Source organism: Nycticebus coucang, chromosome 22 (assembly GCF_027406575.1).
Source record: "Nycticebus coucang isolate mNycCou1 chromosome 22, mNycCou1.pri, whole genome shotgun sequence".
NCBI lineage: Eukaryota > Metazoa > Chordata > Mammalia > Primates > Lorisidae > Nycticebus > Nycticebus coucang.
Genome location: NC_069801.1, coordinates 20,387,572 through 20,413,440, shown reverse-complemented (window position 1 = coordinate 20,413,440; position 25,869 = coordinate 20,387,572). Strand labels below are relative to the sequence as shown.

The 25,869-nt window shown below is 46.8% G+C and overlaps 1 protein-coding gene and 1 non-coding gene across 2 annotated transcripts; one reads left to right on the top strand and one right to left on the bottom strand.

The window, feature by feature from the left end:
* Window positions 1-1,927: 1,927 nt before the first annotated feature.
* Window positions 1,928-18,821, bottom strand: LIN28A (lin-28 homolog A). Its single transcript, XM_053575536.1, has 5 exons — window positions 18,791-18,821; window positions 18,501-18,692; window positions 18,130-18,326; window positions 3,265-3,449; window positions 1,928-2,231 (listed from the first exon to the last, which is right to left on the bottom strand). The coding sequence occupies exons 1-5, from the start codon at window positions 18,819-18,821 to the stop codon at window positions 2,015-2,017; spliced, it is 822 nt and encodes a 273-aa protein (XP_053431511.1). The 3' UTR covers window positions 1,928-2,014.
* Window positions 3,536-3,642, top strand: LOC128575627 (U6 spliceosomal RNA). The gene has a single exon (XR_008377054.1). It is a non-coding gene; the product is annotated as a U6 spliceosomal RNA (small nuclear RNA).
* Window positions 18,822-25,869: the final 7,048 nt, after the last annotated feature.

Genomic DNA, 25,869 nt, shown 5'->3' with positions numbered 1-25,869 from the left:
CAGGAGTTTTGCATCAACCATTTAAGAGTTGTGGAGATACCCCAAGAATTAAATACATTTGTGTGTGAGTCTGTAAGGTTTTCTTTGGGGGGGTATGGGAAAGAGAGTAGGGTAGGAGACAAGTTTTTAGGACAGAAGATCTGGTTGAAAATAGGGAAAGGGAACATAAGCCTGGTGTTCAGGATCCCCACTTCAAGAAGAGGGCCTCTCCAAACTAAAGTTTCCAATCCTTTTGCCTGGTGCAGAACCTTCTGTCAAAGATGCTTTGGCTATTTTTCTCTCAATACAAAAAGAAGTTTGTAAACAATAAACCCCAAAAGAACATGAAAACCAACACATTATATTTACATAAACTAAGCCACCTGGCAATCAGCAACTCATTAAAATCCTACAAAGCCCAAACAAATAGAATAACTAGAAGGGGGCAGCATTTAGGGGAGACAAGAACCCAGGATCAGACACACACCACCCAATGCGTTCTATTGCATTTGTCCCGTTTCAATACAGTGAGGTAGGTTTGCGGTGATCTCACAGCATGTAAACGAAACCCCCTTTTTCTCCGTTAGCTACCACACTATAAATCACTACTGCAGCAGGGCAGGACACTGGCTCCAGGCACCACAAATTGCCCTTGCTTTATGGGTCTTTCCTGGAACCTAAACACTTTGAAAGATTTTAAGGATTTAAGTCTTTGCTTCATATAATATATCCATCCCTCAACAGCACAGGATGAGTACAGGGGTTTTGGTCTTAAAACTTAAGCTTACCAAGTCACAGTTTTTATAAAAACACACATACACCCTGTTGTGCATGGTAGGCCTAGCACATCCCAGTGAAGGATGATCAGTTATGTAAAGCATGTCCTGTGCCCTAGGTTTAGAGAACCCTCACCTAAGCTTGGCTTCCCCTCTGGGCCTTTCACCTGGCCCAGCCTCTCCTAACCTCTGCACCTTTTCCTGTGTAGACTAATTTCTAATCCTCCAGTAGAAGGCGATCAAGTCATGGGGCAACCCAGTTAGAAGATACTCTCCCATGAAACATTTTCAAGGTGGAAGGGGTTTCAAGTGGATACTATGGCAGAAAAGACAGCTCTAATTGGCAAACATGAGGTAGTTCAATAGGCTATGCACTCCAAATAGTTGCTCTCCATGGTGATAAAAATGACAAAAAATTGTCCTGCCTTGCAGACCTGGAGACACTGCCGAACTTATCCCTGAGATTGCTCATGTACCTGAGAACACAGTGCAGGAATGAGGGCCTTAGATTAAAATATACAAAAATACAAAACCAGAATATTTATATTAAGAAAAAAAGTTAAAATGCATAAGATACGTCATTCGCACACAGCTAGTGCAGTTGGCATCCTGGAGAAAGTGGGACCCAAGGTGCAGTTATCCAAGGGAGCAAATAAATAAAACTACACTGGCCCAGAATGGGGTGGCTGTGAGCTCAGGAGCAGCAGGACTGCAGCTGTTCCCCCAACCACCCTTTTTGCCTGTCATTACTACCCATTGCTTGGGACATTTCCCAGCACCCTATCTCAAGAATGGGTATGAGAATATAAGACGTAGGAAAAAACCCTGCCTTACGCTTGAGAGTCCCTCCCATGGAATGTAGTGGTTTGTGGGTGGGGTCCATCAGTCTGGTCTTGTACTTAATCGTTTCACTTTGGCATGGGAGTGATAGTATTACATATCCATCTTTAAAAGGCAAATCCCTATCCAGGCTACTTTCAAAAGCTAAAGATTTTGGGAATGAAGTCTCAGATAAGCATTCGGGTTCTAGGGTGATTTCCCCCAAAAGCCTTCCCTTGCATTTGAATAGCGCGTGGGTAGGGTTCCTTTGCCTCACCCTTTCCCCCCACCAAACAGGAAGAAGGAGTGATGCTGTGAACCCTGGCCTGAGATAGGTGGCAGTGCCAGGTATCTCCAACCCACCCTACGCCCACTTTCTCCACTCTGCCTGTTCATTGAAACTTTCTGATAGCAAAACAATAGCCTCCACCCACTACAGCTCAATTCTGGGCTTCCCGGAGCAGGGCAGGGCTGTGGATCTCTTCTTCTTCCTCCCGAAAGTAGGCTGGCTTTGCCTGTGCGCTAGGGGCCTGCTGGGCCTTCAGTGGACATGACGCTACCATATGGCTGATGCTCTGGCAGAAGTGGCACTTCTTGGGCTGGGGTGGCAGCTTGCATTCCTTAGCATGATGGTCTAGACCTCCACAGTTGTAGCACCTAGTACAGAGCAAGAGGGTAAAGGTGAGAGAAAGTAGCAGGAAGAGGTCAAAAGCCACCCACAAGTGAGGACGTCTGGGCTCTGGTCTAGGTTTGTCAACATACTCACTTCCCTTCCTGGACCAAATTCCTCACTTCCTAGATGATCTCTAAATACTTTCTAAATTGGATTGTCTACATGATCTCTTAAGATTCATATCAACTTGAAAAGACCAAGATACCAGGCCCCAGCTGGGAATTTCAACCTGGGGGACATGTGAGATTCTACTATACCTTTAACACAGAAGAAATTAAGGAAGCCAAATTATATTATCTGCTCTGAGCTAAAAGGCTTTAAACCCAATAGCAAGATTATGGAAAGCAGCCATTTGGAGACTTGGTAGAGAGTAACAGATACAGATACACCATGTTGTGCCATCACTTACATACATAGATACACGGTCTGGCCGGGCGTGGTGGCTCAGCCTGTAGTCCCAGCGCTGTGGGAGGCCGAGGCGGGTGGATTGTCTGAGCTCAGAGGTTCAAGACCAGTATGAGCAGCAGTGAGCCAGAGTAAGACCCCGTCTCTACTAACAACATCAACAACAGCCAGCACCGCCAGAGGAAGAAGAAAATGAACAAAAAAGGAGTACTTCAAACAAAGAAGAATGAACAAGCACAACTGAAATAAAAAATAAATTAAAAAAAAAAACAAAAACAAAGAACAACAAAAACAACCCATATATACACGGTCAGATTTAGTTCTAAAACCATGAGGTTAGTATCACTAACTTCAATTAACAATAGAGGCTAGAGCTCACCGAACAAAATTATTTGTCCCAACTAGAAGAGCTTAGTCATGCCCAATGCCTTTCTCACGTATTACCCTTGCTCACACCTATGGCTGCCACCTCAACCATGTGGAGGTTGTCAGGAACCACAAGCCTCACTTTAAGGCTGACAACCTGGTCCACCAAAGTGGTAAGACTGGGAGAGCTCTCCCCATCCTCAGCACATGCCTGACAACCTGTAGAAGCTGCCTTCCAATCCATACCTGTCTCCTTTTGATCTGCGCTTCTGCATGTTCTTCCCCTTTGGCCGCCTCTCACTCCCAATACAGAACACCCCACCAGGTCCAGTGACACGGATGGATTCCAAGCCCTTGGCAGACTTCTTAAAGGTGAACTCCACTGCCTCACCCTCCTTCAGGCTCCGGAAGCCTTCCATGTGCAGCTTACTCTGGTGAAAGGAAGAACAAATGTGATAGCCCTCAAATTTCATCAATAACTCAGTCACCAAATTAAGAACAAAAAATCTACATTACAGTGCTCGCTTCGGCAGCACATATACTAAAATCGGAACGATACAGAGAAGATTAGCATGGCCCTTGTGCAAGAATGACATGCAAATTCATGAAGCGTTCCATATTTTTGCAGCAGTAAAAAAAAAAAAAACAATGGAGACTTTACCTCTTTTATGTTTACATGGATAGAGCTGGAAAATATTCTTAGTGAAGTATCTCAGGAATGGAAAAAAAAGTATCCAGTGTACTCAGTACTACTGTGAAACCAACCTGAACAATAGTGAGACCTTGTTTCCACAAAAAATAGAAAAATTAGCTGGGCATAATGGTACACACCTGTAGTCCCAGCTACTGGAGAGGCTGAGGCAAGACAATCGCTCAAGCCCAAGAGTTTGAGGTTGCTGTGAACTATGATGCTATGGTACACTACCTAGGTTGACTGTCTCAAAACAAACAAACAAAAAAAAGCCCTGAGTGGCACCTGTGGCTCAAAGGAGTAGGGCTCCAGCCCCACATGCCAGGGGTGGTGGGTTCAAACCTAGCTCCAGCCAAAAACTGCAAAAAAACAAACAAAAAAACCATTTTGAATTGAACATTGAGGGAACATTAGAAAAACCCAAACTGAGGAGCATTGGACAAAATAGAACTTCACAAAGTGACAGTCATAGAAAGACAAAGCCTGAATAACTGATCAGTTAGTAATGTAAGTCATTGCACATGAAATAATTCTGGACTGGATCCTAGATCAGGAAAATAACAGGAGAATTGATAAAAAATTTGTATATCGAAGATAGATAAAGGACTGTATCAATGCTAAATTTCCCAATTATAATCATTGCACTTATGTTAAGACGCTTTTCTTATTCCCAGGAAATACATTCAGAAATAATTATGGATAAAGGTGTTTAACACTTACATTTATGTCCAAGAAGAAAATAAGAATGAAACTATCTGCACAGAGATATAGAGCATGATAAAACAAATGGGGCAGGCTCGGCACCTGTGGCTCAAGCAGCTAAGGAACCAGCCACATACACCCTGAGCTGGCGGTTCCAAATCCAGCCCGGACCTGCCAAACAACAATGACAACTACAACCAAAAAATAGCTGGGAGTTGTGGCAGGTGCCCGTAGTCCCAGCTACTTGGGAGGCAGAGGCAGGAGAATCGCTTGAGCCCAGGAGTTGGAGGTTGCTGTGAGCTGTGATGCCACCGTACTGTACCCAGGGGGACAGCTTGAGGCTCTGTCTCAAAAAAAAAAGGGGGGGGGCAAAATGTTAATTGATGAATTGGGCAATGTTTATATGGGAGGATTTTTTCCTTTTTTTTTTTGAGACAGAGTCTCAAGCTGTCTCCCTGGGTAGAGTGCCATGGCATCACAGCTCACAGCAACCTCAGACTTTCAGGCTTACATTATTCTCTTGCCTCAGCATCCGAAGTAGCTGGGACTACAGGCGCCTACCACAATGCCCGGCTATTTTTTGGTTGGAGTTGTCACTGTTGTTTGATGAGCCGGGGCTGGATTTGAACCCACCAGCTCTGGTGTATGTGGCTGGCACCAAGCCTATATGAGAGGTTTTTATACTATTCACACAAGCTTTTTATAAATTTGAAATTTTATCAAGAAAATGCTCCTGAAATTTGAAGGAGGGGAATAAAATGCAAAGTCACTAAGAAATCCAAGAATATAGTACAGAGAAATTTATAGGTGAGGCAAACAATTCAGTAATCACTGCTGACAAAATTACCCATTTGGAAATAAGCCAGATTTCTATACTTTATGTTATACATATGCAGAATACACTTCAAAGGAATTAAATATCTACATGTTAAGAAAATAGGGCAGCACCTGTGGCTCAGTGAGTAGGGCACCGGCTCCATATACTGAGGGTGGTGGGTTTGAACCCTGCCCTGGCCAAACTGCAAACTGCAGCAAAAAAATAGCCGGGTGTTGTGGTGGGCGCCTGTAGTCCCAGCTACTTGGGAGGCTGAGACAAGAGAAGTGCCTAGGCCCAGGAAGCTGGAGGTTGCTATGAGCTGTGACGTCATGGCACTCTACGGAGGGCAATAAAGTGAGACTCTTGTCTCTTAAAAAAAAAAATTATAAAAAGGCAAAGGACAGGCAAAGTGCAATGGTTCATGCCTATAATCCTAACAGTCTAGAAGGCTGAGAGACAGGTGGATTACTTTAGTTTGAGACCAGCCTGAGCAAAAGTGAGACCCCTCTGGGAGGCCAAGGTGGGTGGATTGCCTGAGCTCACAGGTTCAAGACCAATTTGAGCCAGAGTGAGACTCCATCTCTGAAAATAGCTGAGGATTGTAGCTGGCTCCTGTAGTCCCAGCTACTGGGGAGGCTAAGGCAAGAGAATCACTTGAGCCCAAGAGTTTGAGGTTGCTGTGAGCTATGACACAATGGCACCCTACTAAGCATGATAAAGTGAGACTCTGTCTCAAAAAGAAAAAGAGACCCCCATCTCTACTAAAGAAAACTAGCCGTGTATAGTGGAAGGCACCTGTAATCCCAGCTACTTGGGTGGCTGAGGCAAGAATATGTCTTGAGCCCAAGAGTTTGACGTTGCTATGAGCTGTGACACCACAGCACTCTACCCAGGGAAACAGAGAGAGACTGTCTCAGAAGAAAAAAAAGAAAATGGAGTTCAGAGAAGTAAAGGTTATCACTGCACACCTAACTAGTCCTGGCACAGGGAGACAGGAATAGGTAAGTAGGTCGGAGTTGGTCAGGGATTGAATATTTCAAACTGAGACTTAGCTCAACCATTCTCTTTAGCATGATGGGATCCACAAATTCCTCAATCATTTTAATTTTTAAATAACTGATTAAGAGCACAAGCTCTGGAGCCAGGCACATCCTGATTCATGAAATGCTGGTCTATGAATTACTGGCTGTCAGCCACTTGCCTCTAGGGCTCAGATCATTCAGGGAATGGGAAAACACCACCTATCAATCTAATTGGTTTTAATAAAGATTATGCAGGCACCAAAAGATCAAGTGTCCACTGAACACTTCGCGTATTATTATTTGTAGCTGTCCTAGAGAAATAGGACCCTTTCACTTGTTTTTATGTCCACAGAATCATCCAGGGATATGATCACCCCTCCACACACACTAGGCAGTATGCCCCAACTTGTGGAGGAAGGGGTGGATCACTAAAGCAGGAAATAAAAACCCTAGAGGATGATTCATTCCTGTAATTCCAGCTACCTATACTTAAGAGCCTGAGGCAGGAGGATAGCTTGAGCCCTGTAGTTTGAATCTAGCCTAGGCAACACAGTGAGATTCTGTCTCTTAAAAGAGAAAAAAGAAAAAAAAAAAAAAAGGGATGGGGGTGGCTCATGCCTATAATCCCAACACTCTAGGAGGCCCAGGCAGGTAGATTGCCTGAGTTCAGGTTAGAGAGCAGCCTGAGCAAAAGCAAGGTGCCGGTCTCTAAATAGCTGGGCATTATGGCGGGCGCCTATAGTCCCAGCTACTTGGGAGGCTAAGGCAAGAGAATCACTTCAGCCCAAGGGTATGAGGTTGCTGTGAGCTGTAATCCCAGAGCACTTCTATCAAGGGCTACATGTGAGACTGTCTCAAAAAGAAAAAATAATCCACACTGCCAAGGGGAAAGGACTTTCTCCCTATCCTGTTGCATAGTAACCACTATGAATTTAAAGTAAGATTGAGGGGCGGCGCCTGTGGCTCAACAGAGTAAGGCGCCATCCCCATATGCTGGAGGTGGCGGGTTCAAACCCAGCCCGGCCAAAAAAAAAGTTAGATTGAGGCCGGGTGCGGTGGCTCACGCCTGTAATCCTAGCACTCTGGGAGGCCAAGGCAGGTGGATAGCCTGAGCCAGACCTCATCTCTAAAAATAGCTGGGTGTTGTGGCAGGTGCCAGCTACTTGGGAGGCTGAGACAAGAGAATCACTTAAGCCCAAATTTGAGGTTGCTGTGAGCTGTCTTAAAAAAAAAAAAAAGAAAGTTAGATTTCACTTGTCTCTTACTCAGCTGGAAAAAGTAGGAAAAGTCAGTGAGTTGGGAAGTACTCAAGTAGCCAGACCAAGAGCCTTGGCCTCATCCATTTGTGATGTCAGATCTCAGGCTGTGAAACTCATAGTTCTACCTGATTCAGAGGTAAGTGGCTAAGAACAAGAGTTGAGTTTGAGGGTCTGTTCCCTCTCTCCTTTCATCATCTATAAAATAGAGTAAATACTAATTTTATGGTAAGATTTAATACATGAAAAGTAGTTAACACAGTAGTAACACTGTGTCACACATAAATCCTCAGTGTCAATTATCAGACTGGACCAGGATGGGTTATCAGTGAGAATCAAATGCTGAGAGACTAGTTTTATCACTAACCAGCCTTAGAAACGCAGAAAAATATCCCCTCTCTGTGCTCCAATTTACTGGAGAATACCTTCTCCATGGACATTTCATAGCCTTATTTTGATAACAAGAGGATAATAGAAATGGTGATGTGTGTTGGGCGGCACCTGTGGCTCTGTGGGTAGGACGTCAGCCCCATATACTGAGTGTGGCGGTTCGAATCTGACCCCAGCCAAACACAACAACAACAAACAACATCAAAATAGCCAGGAGTTGTGGTGGGTCCCTGTAGTGCCAGCTACTTGGGAGGCTGAGGCAAGAGAATTGCCTAAGCCCAGGAGTTGGAGGTTGCTGTAAGCTGTGACGCCACAGCACTCTACCAAGAGTAATAAAGTAAGACTCTGTCTCTATTTAAAAAAAAAAGAAATGGTGATTTGCAACATGAAACTGACTAGTCCTCTTAGGTCACTCCACCACTGGAGGATCTGATGTCTATTTAAGAGTTTCAAACAAACAAACAAAAAAAAAAACCCAAACCCTGCGGGCACCTCAAGAGGCTGGCCAGGGTTTAAACTGGTGGTCTCCTGGGGTGGCTCCCAGCCCCCTCCCCCACTCCTTTCTAAAACACATAGTTTGAATTCCTCTCTTATCAGATAGGTAATCAGCGTGCAGCCCCACAGAGCCAGGCTCCTCTGGCCAGCATCTGAAAAGAGCCTGAAATTCTTGTACCACCCCCACTCCACCCTCAACCACACACAAAGCAGGGCCCCGCCTCTCTCCCCATCCCCTCAAAAAAGAAAAGGCCTTGGGGGGAGGAGCATGGCCTGAGCTCCCCCAATAGAGCCCAGCCCCAGACAACAAAGAGTTGACACTGGTTGGTTCTGGTGGTCAGATTCCTGGAGTTCCAAGGCTGCAGATCCCCCTGGCATCCCCCTCTCCCTCCCCCGACATTCAACAGTTTCTTCCTTCCTCTCTTCCACGTTGGGATTATGGTCTTGGTAAGAAGAACTAGCTATAGAACCACCCTTCTTTCCCAGTCACTATGGGTGGGTTTGCCAAAGTCACTTTCAGCAGTCAATCATCTTTCCTTCTCTCTGACTTGCCCACCCCATACTTCATAGACAGAACCGGACAGGACCCCCTTCCTTCCAGGGCCTTCAGTCCAATCCTCAGTTATTTATTCAGATAAAGGATTTTAAAGGGGTAGAAGAGAAGAGACAGGATACACCTTTTCCTTTCCCAATTTTTTATATCAGAGTAGGCAGCCTATCTGGGCCCACTGCCTTGGGGAATATGACACTCAAACAGAAAAGAGTTGGAAAAAACAATTTTTTTTCTTTTCCTTTTGATGGCTGGGAAAGAATCTCCCCAGTTCAAGTACTTAGGCTTTCTTAATACCTTACTAATTAATTGCCTACTCCTCCCTTCCCCCACATAAAGTATCCCATATCCCAGTATTTAGAGAGAGAATGGACCTTGGAGGTCACTTATAAAATAAGGTGGAGCTAAAAAAAAAAAAATAGAACAATCAGCGGCGCCTGTGGCTCAAGGAGTAGGGCGCCGGTCCCATATGCTGGAGGTGGCGGGTTCAAACCCAGCCCCGGCCAAAAACCACACACACACACACACACACAAAATAGAACAATCACACAAGAAATTAAGTTTCCCTTAACTTGACCCAAGAAAATCGGATAGACTATGGTTATTTTAAGTGTTTGTAAAATCAGGGGATCAAGTTCCTGCCAGCTTTTTTTTTTGTAGAGACAGAGTCTCACTTTATGGTCCTCGGTAGAGTGCCATGGCATCACACAGCTCACAGCAACCTCCAACTCCTGGGCTTAAGCGATTCTCTTGCCTCAGCCTCCCGGGTAGCTGGAACTACAGGCGCCCGCCACAACGCCCGGCTATTTTTTGGTTGCAGTTCAGCCGGGGCTGGGTTTGAACCCGCCACCCTCGATATATGGGACCAGTGCCTTACCGACTGAGCCACAGGTGCCGCCCAAGTTCCTGCTAGCTTTAAAGATACTTGTTTTTAGTTACATTGCTCCTTTCTACATAAGTGGCAAGAGTCAGAATTTAAGAGTACTTCCTCTAGTTGTGCGGATCTGAGCAATGGTCCTTTGCTCTTCTGCAACACTCACCACCATTCCAGCTCAAGATTATCTAGTCACTATTCTAGTGCATGTCTCTACCCTCAGTTCCAGGTTTCTGGCAGTGCATAATCATTTGCTGAATCTAAGTTCTCAGCTCAGCACCTGTAGCTCAAGCAGCTAAAGCGCCAGCCACATACACCTAAGCTGGTGAGTTCGAATTCAGCCCAGGCCTGCCAAACAACGACGGCAGCAACCGAAAAATAGCCGGGCATTGTGGCGGGTGCCTGTAGTCCCAGCTACTTGGGAGGTGGAGGCAGGAGAATCGCTTGAGCCCAGGAGTTGGAGGTTGCTGTGAGCTGTGGCCACAGCACTCTACCCAGGGGGACAGCTTGAGGCTGTCTCAAAAACAAACAAAAAATCTAAGTTCTCTACTATCCAAAATAACTTAGGAATTCATGCTTACTATAGGTGAAGCAGTGTAATAAGTAAGCACTTTGCATGTTGTAACTCACTCAACCTTCATATTAAACGTTACAGTAGGTGTTTTATGACTCCCTTGTCAGAGCTTTAGGACATGGAGGGGTTAATAAGGATCTTGATTGAAAGTCAACAGTTAAGAAGCAAGAAACTGGGCTGATTGCAACCAAGTTGACTCTATAACCAATGAGATCCAATATGATGCACGTCACATACAGAATTTAAAACTTTCTAGTAGCTACATTTAGAAAGTAAAAAGAAGCACTACTTGATACTTTACGCTAAAAAAAAAAAAAACAACCAAACAAGCAGATTAACGTACTTTTAATGACTCAGTCACTGTAGTGAGCTCCATTCCTGGAGTCAAGATTTGGGAGAGGTCAGGAAACTGACCGGTTCTCCCAGAAGCAGTTTATTGCTGTTGTTTGTAAGGAGGTCCAGAACTAAAGGCTTAGGCAACCAGTCTCTGCCCATAGCGCCTGCCTGGAGTCCTCCACCAGATGGCGCTTCTCAGCCTGTCTGTGCAAAGGCAAGCCAAAGGGAGCCTATACCAGGAAGAACTGAGTGGCTACCTGGTTGTGAATCTTGAACACAAGCTTTTAGGCAAATTTATCTACACAGCTCCTTAGAGCAGTTATCTTGTCATCCTCTAAACTCAGGAAGACAAACTTTTAAGGATTACCTGCTTTCCTTCTGTCCCACCCCCACCCACCTGCTTGATCAGGGTAAGAATGGGAGGTTTCCAGAGTTTAGGCCAAAAACTCAGTTCTTGTACTGTTGGGAAAAGCCAGTTACTCTCCCTGGACTTCAGTTTCCTGTTTGAATTAACTCCCAAGCTGAGATTGTGTTCAATAAGTCTGTACCAATTATAAACGATTCTTGAAAGTTTTCTCCTCCAACTCCTTCCCAGACTGACTACTCGCTAGTAATTGCAGCTATTCACGCCTGCAGGAAGAAGAGACTAGTTTTTACCTAGGGCAGTTTCTAAAAATAAAAAAAAAAGAATTCCAGTAGGGTGGGGAGTGATTAGGAATGTTCAAGAAACTGGCTGGCCATGTGGCTTACATTTATAATCCTAGCACTTTGGGAGGCTGAGGCAGGTAGATTCCTTGAGCTCAGAAGGAAGAGCTCAAGACCCTATCTCTACTAAAAATTGAAAAACTAGCCAGGCATTGTGACAGCTGCCTGTAGTCCCAGCTACTTGGGAGGCCGAGGTAAAAAGATAGCTTAAGGCTTGGCGCCTGTAGCTCAAGTAAGTAGACCTGGCAGGTTTGAATACAGCCTGGGCCTGCCAAACAACTACAACCAAAATTATAGCCTGGCATTGTGGTGGGCACCTGTAGTCCCAGCTACTTGGGTGGCTGAGGCAAGAGAATTGCTTAAGCTCAGGAGTTGGAGGTTGCTGTGAGCTGTGATGCCACAGCACTCTACCCAGGGTGACAGCTTGAGGCTCTGTCTCAAAAAAAGAAGATAGCTTAAGCCTAGGAGTTTGAGGTTGCTGTGAGTTATGATACCATCACACTCTACCCACCCAAGGATGAGAGTGAGACTGTCTCAAAAAAACAAAAAGAAGGGCGGTGCCTGTGGCTCAGTCGGTAAGGCGCCGGCCCCATATGCCGAGGGTGGTGGGTTCAGGCCCGGCCCCGGCTGAACTGCAACCAAAAAATAGCCAGGCGTTGTGGCGGGCGCCTGTAGTCCCAGCTACTCGGGATGCTGAGGCAAGAGAATCGCTTAGGCCCAGGAGTTGGAGGTTGCTGTGAGCTGTGATGCCATAGCACTCTACTGAGGGCCATAAAGTGAGACTCTGTCTCTACAAAAAAAAAAAAAAAAGGAGGCCGGGCGCTGTAATCCTAGCACTCCAGGAGGCTGAGGCAGGTGGATTGTGTGAGTTCATGGGTTTGAGACCATCTTGAGCAAGAACGAGACCTTGTCTCTAAAAATATAGCCAGGTGTTGTAGCGGGTGCCTGTAGTCCCAGCTACTCGGGAGGCTGAGGCAAAAGAATCACGTAAGCCTATGAGTTTAAGGTTGCTGTAAGCTGTGACGGCATGACACTCTACCGAGGGGTGACAGAATAAGACTCTGTCTCAAAAAAAAAAAAAAAAGGAATATTCAAGAAACTATAGAAGAACTTCCATAGTTGACCACCTCCTTAAGTTGACTTAATTTTCATGGATGGGACATGTACTCCATCAGCAAAGTAAGCCTACTTCCTTATGTTAACCACCTCTGTATGTTGCCAGTTTGTCACAGTTCCTTGAGTGGTCAACTTACAGAGGTTCTACAGCATATTACCCTGGAATGTCGCTGAAAACCACTCACAGGGCAGGAAGCTCTCCATATTTGAATGTTTGTTTGGTGTGGCACAGTCTTTTACTTGAGACATTGCCTAGAAAACAAGTGTCCTTAGAAAAAAACAGAAAATTGAACAATGCCCTAATTAACTTAACCCTTATACTTCTCTACCAGCTTTCTTTATTTTTTCTTTGAGACAGAGTCTCTGTTACCTTCGAAGAGTGCCATGGCATCATAGCTCACAGCAACTCAAAACTCTTGGCTCAAGAGATCCTCTTGCCTCAGCCTCCAGAGTAGCGGGGACTTCACGCCTGTGTCACCACACCTGGCTAATTTTTCTATTTCTATTTTTAGTAAGAGACAGGGTCTTGCTCTTGCTTAGGCTGGTATGGAACTCCTGAGCTCAGGCAATCCACCCACCTTGGCCTCCCAGAGTACTAGGATTACACGCAGTTGTTAGCCACTGGGCCTGGCCTCTACCAACTTTCTGAAAAATCCAGGCAATTCATTTATTTTTTAGAGACAGAGTCTCACCCCATTACCCTTGGTAGAGTGCCGTGGCATTACAGCTCACAGCAACCTCCAACTCCTGGCCTAGGCGATTCTCTTGCCTCAGCCTCCTGAGCAGCTGGGACTACAGGCACTCGCCATAACGCCGGGCTACTTTTTTTGTTGTTGTAGTTTGGCTGGGGCTGGGCTCAAACCCACCACCCTTGGTACATGGGGGCCTACTCACTGAGCCACAGGCGCCACTCAAGGCAATTTTTTTTTTTTAATTTAATTTTTTTTTTTTTGTAGAGACAGAGTCTCACTTTATGGCCCTCGGTAGAGTGCCGTGGCATCACACAGCTCACAGCAACCTCCAACTCCTGGGCTTAAGCGATTCTCTTGCCTCAGCCTCCCAAATAGCTGGGACTACAGGCGCCCGCCACAACGCCCAGCTATTTTTTTGTTGCAGTTCAGCCGGGGCCGGGTTTGAACCCTCCACCCTCGGTATATGGGGCCGGCGCCTTACCGACTGAGCCACAGGCGCCGCCCCCAAGGCAATTTAATTTTAAGTTGTCTTTTCTTATTAAGATGGAAATAAAATAACTAAATGAATGGCCACCCAGCCTGGTTTACAGTCAACAACACAGGAGGATACTATGTAGGCGTAGAGTTATGACACATTGACATTCACTCCACAAACTTTCATGATTCCCATACTGTGCCAAGCCATATTCTAGCCAGTACAGAAAGACAGCAGCTATCAGTTAACACCCCTCCCTCCCTATCTCTAGTCTTTTTCTCTGGATAAAGACTTCTGACATGGATCCCAAACAATTTAAGTGTACTCCTGATTCATCAAGGTCCTCAAGATGCCCTTACTTTTGCACATTCATTCTTTTAGCCTACTAGGTGCATAGTAGAAAACTAACAAGACTTTTAACAAGTTCTTCCCTTCAAAGGTTAGTTAGGAAGGTATAAGACAAGTACACCAATAAACAGACATGAAAAGAGTAATCAGAGGTGCAACGTTTGTAATGTGCAATGTTTACAACATTGTAAACCAGCTAGAGAAGTAGCCATGTATTCCCCAGCCCCCAAACCCAACAGAACTAACCTAGACCACCAGGTTTCTCTTGTCACCCCCTCCTCACTCCATCCATTTCAGAAGTGGGGCCACATGGCTTCAAGGCAATTTCAGCAGTTTCTGTCTCTGTATTTAAAATTTTTCTCAGTGCCCATAGCTCAGTGGTTAGGGTGCTGGCCACATACACTGAGGCTGGCAGGTTCGAACCCAGCTGGGGCCAACTAAAACAACAATGACAACTACAACAATAACAAAAAAATAGCTGGGCGTTGTGGTCAGCGCCTGTAGTCCCAGCTACTTGGGAGACTGAGGCAAGAGAAGCACTTAAGCCCAAGAGTTTGAGGTTGCTATGAGCTGTGACACTACAGCACTCTGAGGGCAACATAGTGAGACTCTGTCTCAAAAAAAAATTAAAATAAAAAAATTTTCTCCTAACTCAACTTGGTTTCTTGGTCAAATTTGGGCTTTTTTGCCTCCGAGTCTTCTGATGTAGTAGTTTAACCCAGAAAGCCATTTTAAACATATCTGAGGATCTCTGGGGAAAGCAGGACATTTTTCTCATTTCCAAATTTCTACAAGTTTGGGAGCTTGAAAATTGAGTCACAAGAAACATTAGTTAAGCTGCAACTCTTAAAATGGCCATAGGGTTTTAAAATTCTAGGTGAATCTTAGGAAAACAGTTGACAGTTAAGCTCTTTCTTACCCTAGCTTTCCCTATATAACTATGTTTCTCAAGCTGGGGGACCCACGGGACATACTGGGTTGTTACAACGGAGGGATGCAGCTGGCTTCTGGGGGATTGCTGTACAACCAAAAATATGTCAACGGTGAAAACTCCTGACTTAAGAACTTGCCATGGGCCATTATGATTTTTATTATTTATTTATTGAGACAGAGTCTCACTTTGTTGTCATTGGTAGAGTGCCATGGTGTCATAGCTCACAGCATCCTCAAAACTCAAGAGATCCTCTTGCCTCAGCCTCCCAAGTAACTGGGACTACAGGCACCCTCCACAACACACAGCTGGTTTTTCTATTTGTAGTAGTGACAGGGTCTCACTCTTGCTCAGGCTGATCTGGAACTCCTGAGCTTAAGCAATCCACTGGCCTTGGCCTCCCAGAGTGCTAGGATTACAGGTGTGAGCCACCAGGCCTGGCCTCATTATGATTTTTAAATTTCCCTAACCCTAGAGACAGGCAGAGGTTTCGTGGCTAGGTAAAAGAATTGTTATAGAAGTCTCTTTGTTTTATGTTTTGGGGGATTTATTTGTTTTCGTTGTTGTTGGAGATTTTTGGTTAAAGGTGGGGTTCTTCCCCCACTCATCCATTCCTGGGGAAACATAATAGTATTCAGGAGCTTAAGAACTGTAATTAACAGGGTATTGGGACCCTAATAACCCAAACTTGGAAGGAAAAAGAAAATGTTCCTGAATTGCTTTTTCCCTTTTCTCTTTACTTAGAAAAGGGCTCCCTGTCCCAGCCACTGCACTGGCAGATGCTATCTTGGGACAACTGCCCTTCTTACCAGCCCACCCTAACCCCAGGGTGCCTAACCCAGCAGCCAAAGAATGGGAAGTTTTGTTAAAGATTTCTTACCTACTCTCTGCTTCAGGAACACTTTCCTCTCCTAGAAACCTGTTCTTAGGGATTGTCTACTAAATTCCTTTACCATTAGATTTCCAGAGAGTTATTTTAACTTTCTCAAGTGCAGGGGCTGGAATCACTAGTCCAACTTACTGCCAAGGTGGGAGTTTTAGGACCAGTATCCTATCAAAAAGACAGAGCTACTAGATAAAGACTCAGGAATTCCCATCTGTTATTGTGCTCTTTGACTAGAGTTGGGAGAGCTGGGGATTAGCGAGACAGATTCTTTTTTCTATTTCAGCTCAGCTCCTTTCTGATAACTTATTTAACTGTGGGTCCCTGGACATTCCAAGAACCTGAAAGTCCAAAGTATGTCCAAGCTAGTCTGTGGGATCCACTGCCCTAGCCTGCTTTCCTCATACCATCCAATCATTTTCCAATTGCTTTGGATCCTAAGACTGAGCCTGCTGAAGCACAAATTCCCATTTGTTCAGAAAAACCCTCCTTGATATATCACCAGGGATCCCCAGAAGATGAGAGGATCTTTCCCCTCAGCCTTTGGAGAGGAGAGGAGAAAATGTTGGATCTGACTTTTTTATTCCAGTCTCCTAAAGTTAGGGAGTCCAGTCTCCAGACCAGGAAAGATTTTAATCTCTTTGTGATCAGATAAATGAGAGAGTGGGAAAGGCTCGCCACCCTGCTGAGGAGGGCCATTCAAAGCTGGTTCCTGTAATAAAGTGATTTAATAGATCTAAAGAGGCCAATTCCCTTCTTTCTCCCACAATTACTTCCTGTGGGTTATCATTTACATATGTAAATGAGGGGGGTGAAGCTAAGTCAGAAACTTTAATGGGGGGGGGTGAAACAGGGTGTTGCAGGGGATAGTTAAGCATCCCGCTCAGATCCTTCAGGCAGATGCTCAAGTAGCCCAGTTAGCCCATGGTCCCAACAGTAGCTGGAGGGTCCTCACCTCCCTGCATCCTCTCTGTCTCCTGTTCACCCCACTCAACTTCCTTGCTGAAGGCTCAGAAACTTCCTTGCTGCCTCCAACCAGCCTCTCCTTTCTCCACCCCTCCCCCCCAGAATGCCATCCCTATGGCTCCAACCCTTAATCCCCACATCCTCCTTTCCCCTCCCCCATGCCTCCTAAAGCCAACCTCCCTGAAGTAACCCCTCCCTGTCCGGCCTGGGTGTCAACCCACAGGGCCTGAGATTAGCAACTTCTGCTTTCCAGGTCCTGTCCAAACTTCCACCAGTGGAAGGGATGCAGGCAGCAAGCAACTTCCTTTCTCAGGTCTTTATGGTAGCCCAGGACCACCGGAATGCCTCTGGATATTCAGGAAAGGGAAGCCTGGGAGGAGAGAGACCTAAGTCTCTGGCTCCTTGTTTGAGGTCAGGAATGTTAGGACAGCAATCAATGGCTGTCTGGGGCCATAAATGCCAAACTGAGAATAGGTCCAGAGGCCAGCCTCCCTCCACCCCCTGCCCTGCGACACTGAATCTCAACCCCCACTGAGCTGCCTTGCTTTAGAACTTGGGATTGTGACCTACCCAATTCCCTCCCAGCCTCAATGGGCCAAGAATGGAAGTGAGGCCTGGGCTCCTTAGGCTTCCCTTGGGAGAAGGAACTGGACAACCAAAGCCTCCTGTCCCTAACTACAGATAACAAGTACTCTGGAGGAGCTCTCAGGCCTCCACATGCATCCTTTGGGGAATCTGCCAAACCTACCCAGGCCCCAAGGCCTGAGTTTTGGATGACCACCTGGGTGAAATGTTCGAATGGGGGACATGGGTGACTTCGCGGCTTTATGCCCCTTGGGCCGGGTAACCAGTTCCCCTCACTCTCTCCCGCCCTCTGAGCTCCATTCAGACGTTAAAGGCGATGGGCGCTCAGGGCTCGGCTCGGGCCCTGCATGTGCTTCCCTGGCCGGCCTGCTCGCCCTCCCCCACCAGCAAGCACAATACAACCTTAGTTTCGGCCTCACGGGGTCACCTCCTTGCCCCCTGCCCCCTTCCCAGGGGAAAGAGGTAATAGACACGTGGTAAGGCGGAGGGGTTCCCGGAAGGGGGCGGTGGTGCTGAAAATTGGTGCTGCCTTCCATGCTCGGCCCGTTGTAAGTAACAAGAACTCAGAATTGAGGTGACAAGGGGAAGCCGGGGACGCTCAATAAAGGTCTCGATCCTCAATTCAACAGCCAAGCCCGGCTGCCCATCCGTGGTTATACGCTCCTAGACCTTTCCCCCGAAAAGTTACCGAAATCAGTCTCACCTGGTGCACAAAGACGTCCACTGGAGGGTCGAGCGCGACCCCGGCGCGGGCGGTCATGGACAGGAAGCCGAACCCCATGCGCACGTTGAACCACTTACAGATGCCGGCACCATGTAAAAGCTGCGGCTCGTCTGCCGCCCGGGCCGCGTCCTCCGGCGCCTCCTCGGGCGCCTCCTCCGCCGCCTTGGCGCAGCCACCTGGAGATAGCAAGGACCCGGCCCTCGACTCAGCTGGGGGGCCACGGAATTGGAGGACCCTCCCAGGGAGACCTAAGCGTCCAGACCCTCGGGTGAACACCTAGGAAGGGGCTGCTACCTATAGCCGGCGAGAAGAAACCTGTCTTGGCCGCCTCCCGCGTTCCCCAAGCTTACACCGAGGCCAGTGGTGCCCCGAAAGTTTTGCTCCTTTTCCCGCAACACGTTTCCCGGGGACACACTGCCGGATAGGCCCCTCCTCTTCACTACCTCCGCCCTCGTAGCCTTCGCGCGCACGCCACTGGGACACCAGGGTTCCCTGCTCCAGAGGTGGCCCCACGACGTAGGAGGCCGAACTGACTTGGGGTCCTACGGGCAGCCCAAGGGTCACTTCCCCATCTCCTTTCTATGTACCTCCTGGCCGCCCCTGCATCCTAAGGTGTCCCTGCTAACTCCCGAGCTCGAACCTGCAAACTGCTGGTTGGACACTGAGCCCATGGTCGTCGGCTGAGCCCGCGGCCCCTGGCCCCTGCTCAGGCGGCTGCTGGCCCCAGAGAAGTCCGGAGGCAAAGGGGTGGTTCGGAGAAGAGGCAGCTACATCTTCCCCCGCACAATAGCGGTGGGAGGGCCCACGGCTTTTCAAAGGCTCCCAAATTCTAAAAGACAATGACCCAACCCCCCGCGGGCAGCCCCCTCCCCTCCCCTCTCTCCTTTCCCCTCCCTTTCCCTCAGGCTCTAACGCCGGCCCTCCCCCCACCGCTCTGGTCTCTGACACCTCTGGGGTGTCCCTTCTCAGAACCTAGAGGTTTGACACCCCCTCCACACACACATCTGGAGGTTAAAACCGTCTGCCCCAGAAGTCGGGGACCCCAAAATTTGGGATCCCGTACTTTAAGGACACAGTAGGGGGTCCCCAAGATACAGGTGGAGGAAATGGGGGGATAGTTTTAAAAACACGTGACTGCTCCCACAATCACTCACACATCACCCCCACCCCCCGCGCAGATAATTATACATTCCAGAGAGTTGGGGGAGGGAGGTGTGAGCCTGGCAGCACTGGCCAATCAGAAACACAAACCACCTGTCAAGGGAGAAATGGATGAGCCCTCCCCCTCCCCCAGCTCTTGAGCGCCCCTCCCCCTTCCTTCCCCCTCAGGCCACTGAGCTGACCCGGCTGCTCGGAGCTGCTGACCCACTCTCACCCCCCACCCTCGTGTGCTTAGATAGACCTGGAGTTCTGGACACCAGGAAGCCTAGATGGGGGAGCGGGGTAGAGTCTGGAGACCGGTAGGGCTGATCTGTCCTAGACCGAGGGGCTTCCTCTCACTACAACTGAATGTCTCTTCCTCCCAGTTTCCGACTCAAGAGTTTTTCTGGATCTCTCCCAATGAGAAAAGAGAAAGTACTCTTAACTGATTTTGTGTAAACAACCCTTCTTTCCTTCCCCCTAAATCTGTGTCTAAAGTTGACCCCAGGTAGAGCTCCTTGGGAGAGCAGGAAGAACTCTAAGAGTCTTGAAGTGTGTTTCTCTAGCCCTCAGCTGTCTCCTCTCCCTACCCCCGCCCCATCCCCGTCCACAGCTACCAGAGGGACTGGGTGGGTTGGTGGGCAGAGGCACTTCCTCCTGTACTCCCAACACTCTTAATTCCCAGGCCCTCCATGTTTCAGAGTCGCCGACCTAAAATGCACTCCCCTCCTCCTAGCCGGGTTGGTGCAGGAACGGACTAGGGGGTCTCCTCATTTGAAAAGGTAGCCTCCACTTATAGCACATAAAGAGGGCTGTCCAGGGGGGTGGCTACTGCCCTGGTCGTAGGTGGACAATGGCCCGGGGCTCAGTGCACAGCCCTGGCCCTGCCCCTTCACTTCCGGTGCTCAGTTCAAACTGGACAATGCCAGCTCCGGCCAGTTCCCCTCCCCCACCGCTACAACCCATTTAAAGGGACAGAGCCTGCTTTCGGGGGCATCAGCTCGCTCTGAATTCAGTCTTGCCACCAAGCCTGCAGAACCTCTTGAGCTTCTCTTGCTGCAGCTGTGTGTGTGTGTGTGTGCGCGTGCGGGCGCACACACGTGTGTGTTTTAGAGGGAGAGATGAGTGTGGGTAGACGGGGAGTAGAGCAAGAGACGGGAGAAATTATCTCCCTTTCTTTCCTATGGAGTGCCCTCCAGGATACTAAAACTTGAGTGTAAGAAACGAGAGAGAGGACTTTGGGGGATAAAGAGGACAACTATGGCCCTTTACTACTCAGCCTAAAATATATATATATATATGGTTAACAAATATTATTAGCAGTGCCCCACTCCCAACTGAGCATCCTAATTTAGATCTTTCAATACTTTTCCTAGTACATCCGCCAAAGCCGATTTTTATTTACATAATTGTCCCCACCTGAGAGTCTTCCCGCCCCCATTCTAGCGCCCTTAAAATGTAATCAGGTACTCCCTGTACTTCTGTAACAAAGATTTAGGAACAGATGGCTGAGGTCTGTGTGAAGAAAAGAGGGAAGAAGTTGAGCGCGCAGGCTTCGTTTGGTCGGTTTTCAAGGGATGTTCAGTTCCCGCGGCAGGCGCGACCAGATTCTCTGTCCAGGGTCCTGAGGGCGTCGGTAACTCTGTCCACGGTGCTGAATCAAGCCACGCTCTCTAGGCTGCCAGCTCACAGCTTTGACAATGGCTTCTTGAGTTCCCACATCCAAGTCCTTCCCAGAAAGCCTGATTCTCCTCAGTCCCCCACCCTAGGAACACTGACACACTTGAGACAAATTGCAGACACTTTTGAACACTAAAGAGAAGCATTTCCAGTAATGCATGATTCTGTGAGAGTGATGTGTGCGTCTCAAGCTCCCTTTCAGAAAAATGGGTAAATCTACCATAAGGTGATAGAGGGTGAGGAAAGAGGAGATAATTTCTTTGGTTTTTCTGTTTTGTTTCGTTTTGAGACAGAGTCTCACTTTGTCACCCTCAATAAAGTGCCATGGTATCATAGCTCACAGCAATCTCAAACTCTTGGGATCAAGCTATCTTCTTGCCTCAGCCTCCCAAGTAGCTGGGACTACAGGTGCCTGCCACAATGCCTGGCTATTTTTTTTTTTTAGGAACAGAGTCTCGCACTTGCTTAGACTGGTCTCAAACCTATGAGCTCAGGCAATCCACCCACCTTAGCCTCCCAGAATGCTAGGGTTACAGGCGTGAGCCACTGTGCCCACTGAGACAATTTTTTTTTTTTTTTTTTTTTTTTTTGTAGAGACAGGGTCTCACTTTATGGCCCTCGGTAGAGTGCCGTGGCCTCACACAGCTCACAGCAACCTCCAACTCCTGGGCTTAAGCGATTCTCTTGCCTCAGCCTCCCGAGTAGTGAGATAATTTTTTTTAAGCCAAAGAGTACCAGAATATAATAGAGACAAATCTCTGTTTTCAAATTATTTTCTTAATTACTAGCATTTTTTTTTTTTTCGAGACAGAGCCTCAAGCTGTTGCCCTGGGTAGAGTGCCATGGAATCACAGCTCACAGCAACCTTCAACTCCTGGGCTCAAGCAATTCCCCTGCCTCCACCTCCCAAGTAGCTAGGGCTATAAGTGCCTGCCACAATGCCCAGCTATTTTTTGGTTGCAGCTGTCATTGTTGTTTGATGGGCCCAGGCTAGATTTGAACCCGCAGCTCAGGCGTATGTGGCTAGTGCCTTACAGGCCCCGAGCCGCATTTTATTTATTTATTGAAACAAAGTCTTACTTTCTTGCCCCCAGTAGAGTGCCATGGCATCATAGCTTACAGCAACCTCAAACTCTTGAGCTCAAGCTATCCTCTCGCCTCAGCCTCCCAAGCAGCTGGGACTACAGGCACCTACCACAATGCCTGGCTAATTTTTCTTTTTTTTTTTAAGACAGGTCTCATTCTTGCTCAGGCTGGTCTCAAACTTGTGAGCTCAAGTGATCCATCCACCTTGGCCTCCCAGAGTGCTGGGATTACAGGTGTGAGCCACCCTGCCCAGCCTGTTAGCACTTTTCATAGGTACACAGGCATTGGAGTCAGGTTACCTTGGTTTCAAGTCAGCTCTACTATCTACAGCTCTGTGACCTGGGGCAACTTCCTTAACCCCTATGTGCTTCAGTTTCTTCCTCTGTCCAGTGGGAATAATGATGATACTTAGCTCTCAGACATGCTGTAAGTATGAAGTAAGATCATGTAGACAAAACCTTTGAAATAATATATGACATATCACTTCTCAGCCTTTTGGCTAAGATCAAGTGTAAACTAGTGCTTGACATATAGTTAGTTCTTTCTTTTTTTTTTTTTTTCAGTTTTTGGCCATGGCTGGGTTTGAACCCACCACCTCCGGCGTATGGGGCCAGAGCCCTACTCCTTTCAGCTACAGGTGCTGCCCCTGTAGTTAGTTCTTAATAATGTAATTTATTACTGATAGTATAGTTATTGCTTGTCTCTATAATCTAGAAACTATTGGATCATTTGCTCCCTGAGGAATGTTACCTTAATGTGTTTTTTAACTCTACATGTTTCCCCCACATTTTTCTAGTACCCAGGGCCCAAAGAAGTCACCCAAGAAAGTTTCCTGAATAGGCTTTAATTGAAATAATGAACATTGTTTTTTTTTTTTAGAGACAGAGTCTCACTTTGTCACCCTTGGTAGAGTGCTGTGGCATCACGGCTCACAGCAACCTCCAGCTCTTGGGCTTGGGCGATTCTCTTGCCTCAGCCTCCCCAGTAGCTGAGACTACGGGTTCCTGCCACCACAACACCCAGCTATTTCTTTGTTGCAGTTTGGCTGGAGCCGGGTTCGAACCCACCACTCTTGGTATATGGGGCCAGCATCCTACCCACTGAGCCACAGGTGCCGTCCTGAACATTGTTAAAATAGTGGCTGGGCACAGTGGCTCACGCCTGTAATTCTAGCATTCTGGGAGCCCGCGGCAGGTGGACTACTTGAGCTCAGGAGTTGAAGACCAGCCTGAGCAAGAGTGAGACCCTGTCTCTACTAAAAATAGGAAAAAAAATTAGCCGGGTGCTGTGGCAGGTGCCTGTAGTCCCAGCTATTCAGGAAGCTGAGGCAGAAGGATCACTGGAGCCCAGGATGCTATGAGCTACCACACCACAGCATTCTACTGAGGGTGACTGAGACTCTGTCTCAAAAAGAAAGAAAAAGTATTCTCCTGGGCTGCCTTTTACAAGCCTATTCCCAGATTCCTAGAAGAACTCAAATGGAGTTCACAGCCTCGTTAAGTTGCATTCATGGAGAAGATGCTTCAGGAAAGGACGCATCACTTACAATGTAATTGATTCTTCATCCTTGATGGGTTTTTTTCCATGTGGGAAGTGAAGACTCCTGACCAAACCTTCTTCCTGTCTTGGGTCTCCATCTCATTGAAAACTTTTTAGGGGGCCGGGCATGGTGGCTCATGCCTGTAAATCCTACCATTCTGGGAGGCCAAGGTGGGTGGATTGCCTGAGCTCACAGGTTTAAGCCTGAGCCAGAGTGAGACCTCATCTCTAAAAATAGCTGGGCATTGTGGCGGTTGCCTATAGTCCCAGCTACCTGGGAGGCTGAGGCAAGAGAATTGCTTGAGCCCAAAAGTTTGAGGTTGCTGTGAGTTATGATGCCAGGGTACTCTACTGAGGGTGACAAGTGAAACTCTGTCAAAAAAAAAAAAAAAAACCTCCCCCTCTGGTATTTTAAGTTCCTTTTGTGTAGGTTTATAACTTCATAACAGTTTAAGAGCTGTAAGATGGGACGGGACCTGTGGCTCAGTGAGTAGACCCCAGCCAAACTGCAACAAAAAAATAGCCAGGTGTTGTGGCAGGTGCCTATAGTCCCAGCTACTAGGGAGGCTGAGGCAAGAGAATCGCCTAAGCCCAAGAGCTGGAGGTTGCTGTGAGCTGTGATGCCATAGCACTCTACTGAGGGCGATAAAGTGAAGATTCCATCTCTAAAAAAAAAAAAAAAAGAGCTGGAAAATGTCTTAATGGCAGCAACAAATCATTTAACAGTTAACAAATATTTTTGAGCACTTCCTCTTAGGCATTGTTCTAAGTGTTGGGAATTCACCAACAAACAAAAATACCTGTCTTTGTGAAGTTTGCATTCTATTCTGGTAGAGAATAATCACAGCTATTATTTATCAAGAATACAATAATGAGACTCTGTCTCAAAAAAAAACAAAACCCCAGAATATAAGCAATTTTCTTATCTCATTCAAGCCTATCAATAACGCCAAAGAAGAAGCATTGAATTTCCACTTCACATGAGGGGAAACTGAAGTTTAATGAATCAATATAGTTCGCCTAATATTGCTCAGCTAATAAATGGCAGAGAATTTTTTGACTCCAAAGCCCACATCACTCCCACAGTCCTAAAATGTTGCTATCATGAGTGGTGCTGTCACTATTTTACCAACGAGAAGACTGCATATTCAGTGTTAGTAGTATAGGACCCAAGATTGTGATTTATCTTCCCTGGGCATTCTAGCCTATTGATCACCCTTTCTATAACTCTGGCTTTCTAGATCAAAGAGTTGGCCAGAGCCAAAGAAAGTTCTCTTCTGAGTAATCATCCACACTTAGGTCCCATTTCTGGGAGAACTCTGTAGTGGAGTCCAGGGTATGTTTTGGGTGTAAAACCTTGACCATCTATAACATAAATGAGGGTATGTATTTGAGAAAAATGTTTCCTACAACCTGTCCTTCAAGATACCAGGTCTATGGAATGATTACTATGTATTACCACTTTAAAAATGTTTCTATTGTGAAATCATTTTGAAAATGCTATGTTAACTATGTTTCCTATTCAGGGTTTTTTTTTTTTTTTTTTTTTTTTTTTTTTTTTTGTAGAGACAGAGTCTCACTTTATGGCCCTCGGTAGAGTGCCGTGGCCTCACACAGCTCACAGCAACCTCTAACTCCTGGGCTTAAGCGATTCTCTTGCCTCAGCCTCCCGAGTCGCTGGGACTACAGGCGCCCGCCACAACGCCCGGCTATTTTTTGGTTGCAGTTTGGCCGGGGCCGGGTTTGAACCCACCACCCTCGGTATATGGGGCCGGCGCCTTACCGACTGAGCCACAGGCGCCGCCATATTCAGGGGTTTTTAAAGTGTGGTAATGTGCTGTATGATTTTTCAGGAAGAGAATACGATGTGTACAGTGCTTCAGTTTATTCATTCATTCACATATCTGACAAATATTTATTGGACATCTATTATATATTCGGCAGGACTTTTTGAAGCACTGGAGGTACATCACTGAAATTTGAAGCACGGAAGGTACATTACTGAAAAATACAGATAAAATTCCTGCCTCTTAGAACTTATATTCTGGAAAAGAGAGACAATAAATAAATAGTTAATATGCATCATATAAATGGTTCTAGCCTGTTAATTTGCTCTGTGATCAACAAAAGGGTACTCTTTAAGGGTAAAATGAGAGAAATGGATTCGTTTTTGGACAAATGTTTTTTTCAGCTGTGATATTATTCTAAAGTGATACGACAGCTGTGTGTAGGGGGAGATTTCATTCCTAATTGACAGAGGAGAAACGGTCTGCT

Coding starts and splice junctions, on each gene's coding strand:
- LIN28A (XM_053575536.1), bottom strand. CDS start 18,821: ATGGGCTCAGTGTCCAACCAGCAGTTTGCAG. Junction 18,693..18,790: donor GTCCAACCAGCAGTTTGCAG/GTTCGAGCTCGG, acceptor GGCTGCCCGTAG/GACCCCAAGTCAGTTCGGCC. Junction 3,450..18,129: donor TGGACGTCTTTGTGCACCAG/GTGAGACTGATT, acceptor TCCTTTCACCAG/AGTAAGCTGCACATGGAAGG.